General features: G+C 32.4%; 1 protein-coding gene across 1 annotated transcript in view; it reads left to right on the plus strand.

The window, feature by feature from the left end:
* LOC106464469 (iroquois-class homeodomain protein IRX-6-like) overlaps window positions 1-11252 on the plus strand; it is a 60269-nt gene that overhangs the window by 44284 nt on the left and 4733 nt on the right. The window contains exon 4 of the mRNA XM_022392671.1: window positions 7826-8301. Coding sequence (XP_022248379.1) covers window positions 7826-8301 — 476 coding nt within the window. The remainder of the gene's footprint in view (window positions 1-7825; window positions 8302-11252) is intronic.

The raw sequence follows: 11252 nt of genomic DNA on the forward strand, positions 1-11252 counted from the left end.
AAAATATATATATATATATATATATATATATATACTGTATTGAAAAAATAAATTTAGCGACTTATCATTGGATAATCTCCTCATAGTACACATTTGCTTAAGACTTGCTATCACGTACTATGTGAAAGCTTGCTGTTGTTTGAACCGAACATTATACATTAGTGGTTATGAACAGTCCAGAATATCTCATAATATTTATTTGATAATAATTTATAGAACAATTAAATTTTTAGTTTGATTCGCGCTAATCGAGAAAGCAAGAAGGATTTTACAAAATCATCCTGGCTAACCTAAGATGCTCTGTTAATTTGATAGTTACCGTTACATCCCACTTAAATTTGCCAAAAACCATCATAGTGAGCTCTTTCCCGATAAGTATTAATTTTATGATTTCACATTGTGCATAACTATATTAAAATATATATTGCAGCATAAATATCTTCATACTGTAATATCTGAAATATGTTTTACTGTGATAGCCAAAGGATTAACTTTTTGATAACTTTAATTGTGTCTTTGTTAGCATTCCAACATTATGTGCTTAAGATGTCGTAAGTTCCTAGGCAGGATGATATGGATGTTTAGTCTAGTCGTAAGTTCCTAGGCAGGATGATATGGATGTTTATGGATGTAAGATGATATGGATGTTTAGCCTCGTGGAATTACGTATGTACTTTCTGAATTCAGTTAATAGGAACTTCGTCTGCGCATCTTAATTCACAGTTTTTCTAAGTATATTTTTTATTATGCTCTAGTTCACAAACATTGACAGTGCTTTCTTTTATTGTCATTTAATTATGTTAATTATTCTAGGTATAAAGTGCACAAAATATCGACTACGCTATTTTGTCACTATATTCTGCTGATTGCGTGCCAATATTACTTTATAAATTACACTGTCATGAAAAGGCATGTAGTACAGAGAGTAGAAAATGTAGACACACACACTCACGTAGAAACCTAGACTATTATGATAGAGTAATGTATGAATGAATATGAGTTTCTATATGTTTATGTATCAGTAAAATCCGTAAAGTTTCTGCCTCACGCATCTTAAGAGAGCTTTTTAAATACATATTAATTGTTCGACTTCAAGCCTCATGCTTAATTATAGGTAAGAAATGGCTTTATGTACCTTACAAAGATATTCATTCGATAATATACAGAGTTATATTTGAATTCACTGAATAAAAATCTTTATAGTGATAGTTTATCGAATGTTATTCCAATTTTCATAAACAAGTCTGTTGTAATATCTTTTCAGACACATTGTACTACTATACTAAGAGTAAAAACGACGTTTTGTGGCACAATGAAAGGTAATATCTTTATTATTACTTACAGCCGACTAGCGTCGGTAACACAGTTATCATCATCAGAGCTAGTATCTATAGTTTTAGCTTAGCATATATTCAGCTACAAACCGTTAATGGGTGAGTTCATTTTCAAAAACAAAGACATGAAAACAAGGGGTAGAGAGGAAATCGTAAATGAGGGAATATTTAAGTTTAAATAAGTATTCGAATGAGACATGTTGATTAATCCGTCGTCTCTATCCATACACGCACGTCTATTTTTAATTATACAAATACTCGTTTTTAAGTTCCTTTCTATGGTTGTTTGTGCATTACTTAAGATATTTACATTTTTCCAGTCATAATTATGTTCACAGTTACAGAAATGTTCAACTACAGTAGAGGACATAGTGTTATCATGTTTTATGTTATACTGGTATTCTTTCAATCTCGTTCTTAATTTCCTTTTTTGTTTGTCCTAGTATATTTTACCGCAACTGCAACCGATTTGGTAAATTCCACCTTTACACTCAGTTTTTTTTTGTATCTTTGAGTGTTTGTAAATGGTTGACAATTTTGTTTGTTGGATGAACGATACTTTGTAACCTTTTAATCGGAAACCTTTTGCGATTTTTTTCCGAAATCCTAGGAAAAAATGGTATATTGAGATGTTTAAATGGCGTTAATTTAGAGTATTTTATTTGTTGATGTTTGCCGTTCATTTTTTAGAAAGCTCTGTCGACAATTATGGGGTCATAACCTCTGTCTACTGCTACTGCTTTTAAATAAACTTATTCGTTGTTTATATCTGTACTATAAGAGCGTATATTAATGGCACGCCAAGCATATGTGTAAGAAGTGATTAGTTTGTGACTTAAAGAGTGGTTACAGTTAAAATTGGATGGTATGCTGACGGCAAAAGGTTTTCGAAATACACTCAATTTTGATTTATTATTGTGGTTTTTAACCAGAACGGCTAAGAAGGCCAGGTCATGACCTTTTCATTGTTTTTGAAAATAAAATTATCCATTAACAGTTTGTAGCTGAATATATTCTGAGCTAACACTATAGATATTAGCCCTGATGATGGTAACTGTGTTACCGAAACTAGTCGGCTGTAACTACTAATAAAGATTTTACCTTTCATTGTGCCAAAAAACGTTGGTTTTGTATTTTTTTACTCTTAAGTCAATTGTGCTTTACTATAAATTTTACCTTACTATAAATTTATCTTTAGCATTTGTTGAGATTCATCCATGGTTTTGAAGATTTATTTTTTTATTCATAAAACTCTATTATATTATTTAACTTCTTTCTAGTTGTTGTCAGTCTAGGCTGTCTCTATCTTCTGATTAGCCTATTGAGACTTAATGACCACCACAACGGTGACCCTTTTTAGTTTGCTGATTCTCTAATTTAAGCTCTGTGTACAGGATAGGTAGACTATTCGGCGCCTGTCCTGTGAAAGTGAGTTTTCTCGAGGATCTCCCGTTTCCCCCACAACAAATTCCCCGGCACTCTTTGATTTTCGGATCCCAGCCATGGCATTGGATTTATAGATCTCAGCCACTAGGTGACCCTGTTTACATGGGGTTTATTGAGATATGCTTTGTGGAGTGATGACGTCTTGCTTCTTCTCATCATCGTCGTCATCAGCCTTGGTCTTCTCGCTGTCTCCTGTAAACCCGGACATCTGGCAAGTCTCCATACCAACCAAATTAGCAGATATGAATTAACTCTGAAATTTCTTTTAACTCCACGATCTTAGCAAAATTTTCTTTTTCGCGAGCGGGACGATTAATATCCCTGAACACCCCAGTTTAGGAAAGTTCATATTTCCTTTAAAAACTAAATATCTGCCACGGTGTATATATATATATATATATATATATTTGTTTGTTTTCGATAATCACATAGGAATATGTAGTTGTTGCTGACCCTTAGCAAGGTTCTATTATGAACAACTAGATTGTGTGTGACTAATCAATTTGTGTGGACTTGTATTTCGGTTTAATCGTATCTAAAGTTTAAAAATAGTTTAACTAGTCTAGTTTGATAATTAAAAGGTTTAGACAATCCTATTACGACAGATTTATTAAGCCCAGTGAGAACGAAACTTAAGTTTTAACTTCCTCTAACAATTATTTCCTGCCTGCTATATTACCACGTGACATGCTTTTATTTTCATTTTAGTATTTTATGCCCAAGCGTATTTTGGAGAAGAACATGTATGTGTGAAGAACTGTTACTTTAATGGCATCTAGAGAAATCAATGATTAAAGTAATCTATGATAAGTCTTTATTGTAGATGTTCTCAAAGGGCATATTATCAAAGAAATATATTCAGACACCAGCTTACTTGGCTCGAATAAACCCTAATAACCCTCAGGAATGTATAATCTTTAGTCTCGCGCGGGGTGAAAAATATTGCTTACTTTTCGAACACCCGTGATGATTAATTATTTCTTTGGAATTAATTAATTTTACATCAAAATAACTGCCAAGAAGAACAACATATCTGTTGAAATGTAATAGCTTTTGTCAATTACATATTATGATGATATGAAAGAAATATATAGTACATTTAGACTTGATCTGGAAAACCTGATTACTTGATGTAACACTATAGCACAAATAATACGCTGTCTAAAGTTTTCACTTTTCCAAGACACATATGACACGTTTGCATTCCTAATAGATATAAAAACCGGGATTCGATATCCGTGATGGGCACATCACAGACGGCCCATTCTGCAGCTTTTTGCCAAAATATAAGTACATAAACAAATAAAATATTAGATTTACAAAGTATGTTTAACAGAAAAACAAAATAGAAAGAAACAGAGTAAATGTAACTAATTTTAGATTATTTATAAAAGTTTAAAAATGGTATTTTGTGTTCTTCGCGTTTCCAAGAAAGATTCATGCAACATCTTGTTTGAAATAAATAATTGGCATTTATAGGGGTTTATTACTTTATAAAGATTGTAATCCTTTTCAGTGTTTTTTTTTCTTTTGCGGAAATAAGGGTGACGCAATTTTTTAAAGAGAAGAAAAGGGGAGGGAAGAAGATAGGCCTTATAATAACGTAAAAGTCGCTTTACAAATAAAAAAATCTCTCAAGGAAAGGGAGGAAGATAGGTCTTATAATAATGTTAATATCACTTCACAACTAAAAAAACTCTCTCAATGTACTCCTCTGCCATATGCCAGTTATATATGTAATTGTCTGTCAATATATGTAAACTCTACTATATATGTAAACTCTGATGTAATTGAAGAACGTTATGATCAAGTTATAGGATAAATGGGTTTTCGGTTAATATATTCGAAAGCAGCTAATATTGGCGTTATACGTTCTTAGTGTATATACGATTTATAATTATGCTGTTTATAAACATATAATTAGAACGTTTCCCTAGTTTATCCTGTATATAGTCACTGACTTATATAGGTTAGTATAAAATTCCACCCCCCCTCCACTGGCACAGTGGCATGTCTGCGGACTTACAACGCTAGAAATCGGATTTCGATACCCGTTGTGAGCAGAGCACAGATGGCCCATTGTGTAGCTTTGTGCTTTGCCACAAACGAACAAACAAATAAAATGCCCATTAGGGTTATATATATTTATGCAGAATTGTTGGAAAATATAGTAATGTATACTACTAAATTTAATGAGATACTTCCCGAAAAAATTTATGTTTAGCCAATTTTGAGGCTTTAGAAACGTATATAGTAACATATACAATTCCTAGATCTTCAGTTTGTTCTGCAACAACTGAACCCATAACAATACTGCGACTTAGTTAAAATGTGTGTTTCGGGATAAAGTACGAGTGGAACAAAATTTAACTTTACGTAAGTTCACAGTTATAAGTTTGGAATATTCTATAATATTTTACTCAAGCAAAATGTTAATTTCTTAATGGTATAATTAATGTCTCTTTCGGTATGCTAGGAACGTATTGATGTGTAAAGCGCAGATGGACATGATTCTATTTCGTTCCAGTTACTAAGTAGCCAAACTGATCTTTATTAGTGAAATGTCACTCAGGTAACGTATCACCAGCCATCAAACGTTACTACTTTAGTACAGTAATATTTGGCTGCCTTTACCATCATACTTAGCGTGGCGAAATGAGTGCTGTGACATTGTATCTTCTTGACTGCTGCCGTCGGTTCGAAGAAACTTAGGCCTAAGGTAAAAATGTGTGGAGCTCTTTCAGTTATTCATTTTATTGTATGAAATTATTATCTATAAGTTCTCTAAGTCAAATTTTCAGTTAGGCCAATACAATTTGGAAATCCAACCGTGTAGCACATGACATACCGTACAATGCAGGCCTAACGTTAACGGCAATTATCGTATCTACTGATATTGATAATAATTTAAAGTATTTTAAGGTCACTGATATAGTTAGTGTAAGAATGCTACAAAAAAAAGATACAAACACGATTCATAATTAGTTATTTTGCCCTAACGTATACACTCTAAAGTAATGATTTCGTTCACTCAGTAATTTAAAATTACCTACGAATCAAAATAGGAAAGGTGAAGAATCTGTATTTCTTACATTAGTTAAGCTTGGGAATATCAATGGTAGTATTCTACACGAAGCCTCTCCTAAGCATGATTGTAAAGGCAGCAAAGGTTATTACAGTAACGATTGAGGGTTGGTGGAAAAACTACCCTAGAAACGTTTCACTAGTGAGACTAGGCTTAGGTCAAATTTAGCAAGAGAAGCCAAATATGTAATACGTAATTAAATCTTAATGTTTATAACATTATATATACTGAAATTAAATGTCAAAGTTCATTTGAAGTTCAAGTTCAAAAGAAAAACCGTAAGATGACCTTCAAAGTATGTAATTTTATTGTTGTAAATATAAATTCCTTGTGAAAGGTTTCCCTGTTAATCCCTTACATAACTTAAGTACTTGAACAAAGCTGATTTTATTTATTTGCCAAACACTAATGTATCTATATAGATATAACAGTACTGTCTGTTGTCTGTCTATATAACTACTTCGCAGTGTTTGGACGAATCTTCACCAAAATTGGTATGGATGTTCATTAGGTCCATGCGGGGGTACATACAAATTTTCAGTTTTGCATTTTGCGGTTTGCGGTTTTTATTGGCGTTTTTGTGTTTTTTACCACTATCTCACCTCCTCTTTACGGATCTTCACCAAATTTGGCGTGGGGATTTGTTGGTTCCATGCGAAGATACATGTAAACTTGTGGTTTCACATTTTGTGTTTTACAGTTTTTATGTGCGTTTTTGCGTTTTTCACAATTACATATAAGGAAAGCAACTTTTCATGTCCTAAGATAACCTTTCATTAATCATGAACTTACTCAACATACACAACATCCAGGGGATGGGTACTCCAGTTAATTATTTATATATATATATATTACACTGTCAGCTGATAATTCCCGATAATTACAATTGCAAGATTTAAAAAGTTTGTGGCACGAAAAAGGTATTTGGATACATTCATGCAAAAAATAACAACATAGCCTTTCTTTACATTCTTTGATAACTCGTTATCATTAGAGTATTTTTACAATTTCATACTGCAATTAGTTTGAATAAATATTTACTTAAGATACAAATCGTACAAACATACGAATTAATTATCACTTGTGTGGTAATTTAAAAATCCTTTTCTGTGTGGATTATGTTTTTCTTACCAACACTTTCTTGCGCATGCTGTACAGTTGGTTTATTCCATGTTTTCCTTGACATTTAAGAATCAATTTAAATGGTCCTAAAGTTATTGCAGTACACACACAAAACGCTTATCTTAAGAAACACATTTCCATATGAATAGCCTTCCATTGGCACAGCGGCATGTCTTCGGATTTATAATGCTAGAAACAGGGTTTCAATACTCGTGGTGGGCAGAGCACAGATAGCCTATTTTGTAGCATTGTGCTTAATTCCAAACAAAGAAAACAATATGAATAGATAATATTTTCAGTTATATGGTTCTTAGGTACATTCTTTGAGTTACGTACTCCATGATGAAAATATTATAACATTTTATTTTTCACTCATATTATCTCGTCTGTATAAAAGAAACTATAATTTAGAAGAAAATTTGTTTCACGCAGATTTATTTATGTATTACACTTTGTTGGTTGTTTATTTTTATCGTAGCTGTTATTATCTGTCTGTAATATTATCTTAGTGCTTTTGTATACGATTAAGGTTTAGAATAAAATCATGTCATTTTATATCTTAAAACAACCTGTAGAAAAATTATAAGGAACATAAAACGAATACCAAATATCTTATGACTTTATACTTTCCTGCACACGCCCTATCTCAACCTTCCATCTTGTTTCAATCGATATTTTACCATATTCTTTAACACTACTTAATTTAGTTCCTTGAACTTGAATTTCAGCGTATATATATTTTTTATATTTCCACTCGTCATTTGACATCTAAACAATGGAAAGACAAACCTGGTTTTACAACAGGAAGCGAGACCTCATTTTATTTCTTATTTTTCAGATATGGAGGATTAGAGTTGAACGTAGCACGCAGGAAAAACGTGACCCGCGACTCGACGAGCACTCTCAAAGCCTGGTTGAACGAGCATCGTAAGAACCCTTACCCAACTAAGGGAGAAAAAATAATGCTGGCGATCATTACTAAGATGACACTGACCCAAGTCTCCACGTGGTTTGCAAATGCTAGAAGACGATTAAAACGAGACAACAAAATGACTTGGGAACCGAGAAATAAAGCTGAAACTGATCCTGATGATAATTTGGACGTTAAAAAGGACAATGATGTTGAGGAGCAGGAAACTCGAGATGAAACAGATAAAGGTGGTGACAGCTGTGAAAACAGTGATGCCAAAAAATGCAACGCCGATATACGGAACAGCACTGCCGCTAACGAGGAGGCTTTTATTTTAACAGATGATTGTAGTGAGTCTAGTAGAACGGAACAGGATTGTAATACGAAATCTAACACAGTAACCGGTAGGTTTGACGAACCAAAATTTCATTAAAACCTAGGAAAATGATACTATATTAACGTTTATGTGTGTGTTTCATTATGTACATTTTCACAATGATTATTTTAATTAAATATTAGAAAGAACTATGTGTGAACGATTATGTTAGTACTTTTCTTAATGTGAGATACATGTCACTTAAGATTTGCTACATAGTATTGTAGTAGTATATGAATATGCGTATTAACTACACAGACGTACATATTCATAAAATTATCATACTATTGTTAACTTTAACATTGAAAGGATCCGGAGAGGATAGAGAGCTAAGTGACCCAATTGCAAAATACAATAGTTTTGCTATTTTCTACAAGTGCAATGCCATAATGGGGCAGCATTTTTTGGTTCATTACTTGTCATTTAGAGTAAGAAAAAACACATTGCCCTTTAAAACCTAAAGAGACATATCTTTTCCTTTTATATGCCTTACATTAGGCAATAGTGTAAACTAAATTTTGAACAGGTAAACAATCCCCCCCCCCCAAAAAAAAAAAATGGGGCGTCTAACATCCAACAACTGGCTGCAGACGGTGAATGTTAATTTTAAATGTGGAACGTTTTGGATTTGAACATCCATAACTGCTAATATATATATATGTTGTAGTTCTAATGTAGTTCTGAATGTGAGGCTTAAATAGAGATTAATTATGATAAACCATGTATACCTTTTCTCTTTCTAGTTTCTACACCCAAAATATACCTCTTTTACTTGGGTACACTTTACTTTTCCATCATTTTAATTTGTACCATAAATTTACTTCTCTGGACTTAAAGTGCGACGTTTCTTGTTTTTAGTCTAGATGTTCTAAATTACAGTCAAACACATTTCAAATAAAAAAAATCTCTATTGTATAATAACCGATGTTTTATCTTAAGTGGATAAATATTGTGAGTTGAGCACATGATTACCTCAATTAACTTGTATTTAATAGATTGTTCAAATTTCATTACTCCTATGATATAGGATTTCCCAAGAGCAAACAAATAAAATCATTTAACACGAACAAATCATAGATTGGCTGTTTGTTTTGTTTTACATGTTTAGCTCTGCTTTCACATTCCTTCTTTTTTTTATTGTTTGATTAAAGTGAGTTAATCTATTAAAAATTCAGAATTTTTTTTTTTATCATTCTTGTTCCTTATGCCTTTGATAATTAAATTACGTTGAAAATGTCAGATCAGTAAATATTATTCGTTGTTATGGAAATAACCAATAAACTACTATAAAATGCATTTTTATTCCCAAACATAAATTTGTTGCTGGAATATCTTAACAAAAGAGAATGATCTTTTTAGCTTTTAATATTACCTCAACAGGTTTTAATGTTATGGGCTTTGCATGCTCTGTGGTTGCATGTCAGGTTGTGCATGGAAAAGTATTAAGTTCGTGCCGTTATGCCGCTAAATACGCTCCGCACTTTCAGCTGTGGATGCGTTATAAGAATGGAAGTCAGTCGTTTGTTCATTTCTAAGCCGGACAAAGACTTTGTGGTACCGAGTGCTTTTGACTGGCTACTTTCCCGCTGGACAGTAGTTCAAAATTAGGAAGGTTATATTATAACTGTATGGGTCTTTGACCAGGCTGTTAAGACTACGTGCGCATAAAGTTCAAGTAAAAAATATCTTTCACGTTAAGGTTCTACGCCAAATTCGCCATATTCATATTCAGAGGTTTTATCTGACAGTATTCTGTCATCTATCAGGCAGAATGTATTCTGTTAACTCTTAAGTATATGGTATTTTTTGTTGCTATATGTATCTTTTAAACACTTTGTAAAATAAGAAACTTTTAATAGTTAAATATATATATATATATTCTTTATCTTAAATGAGGAACAGATGTTAAAGTATATTTTAATATGGCACGTTATTCCATTTTAACGTAGAGGTCAACGATGTTTATAGTGGTTAATTTTTATTGTATCTTATGGAATCATAAAGTACATATTTTTCTTTTTCGTTAAAAAGTTTAGATAAATTAATTTCCAAAGTTGAGCGTTGTGTTCGAACTGAAAACGTTTTGGGTCTCTTAATGCTATTCTTGTACTGGTTTTTTTATGCATAACAAAAGAAAGACACCCATACAAAAACAAATTATTTCCTTTATATAACAAGTGAGTCCGAGGAACACGCGAACTCCAAAGGAGTTATTTCAATAAAACTTTTATCGTACTGGTTTCAAAAAGAAGCAGCGTAGCTTCTTATATGAGATTGAATAATCAATACTATGAGGAGATAACTTCGCAATTTTTGTTTATAGAAAATCACTTGTAATTTGACCTAACTGTTTATTGGTAATAATATAACTAGCAAACACCATCGTATGTCCGTGACACAAACTAATATTAAATGGTTTTATTTTTTAAGCCACTCTATTCTTTGTATAGCATTAGGTTTATTACTGAATAGTTTGCTTATTGCTATAACGCTGACAATTTCTCTATGTTAATTTATGCTTTGCGTTTCTCATATATGCATCAGGATTTGTATGTGTGTGTGAAACTTAAGTGCTTTGCCATGGTGTGTGTGAAGCTTAAGTGCTTTGCCATGCGTGTATAAGCCTAAATATTATAATACGTAGTTGCTATTTTTCTCACATTCATAATTTATTCAAATGGTCCGAGAAAAAAATTATTTTGCTGTCGTGATAATAAGGTTTGTGGGTTAGGTAAATCTGTAACAAAAAATAAATAAAAAGTCCGCGTGCAACTGTGTTGCATGTTTATTTTAAGCCACTTAAAAAATACTTCTAATCAAAGATTAACGTACGAATAATGACGAACCTGAACTTTGTTGCATAAATAATATCTTGGATCCCCGTCACACCAAACATGCTCGCCATTTCAGCCTTGGGGGCGTTATAATGTGACAGTCAATCCCACTGTTCGTTGGTAAAAGACTTGATGGTGGGTGGTG

The sequence above is a fragment of the Limulus polyphemus genome, unplaced genomic scaffold (genome assembly GCF_000517525.1).
Source record: "Limulus polyphemus unplaced genomic scaffold, Limulus_polyphemus-2.1.2 Scaffold60, whole genome shotgun sequence".
In the NCBI taxonomy this organism is placed as follows: domain Eukaryota; kingdom Metazoa; phylum Arthropoda; class Merostomata; order Xiphosura; family Limulidae; genus Limulus; species Limulus polyphemus.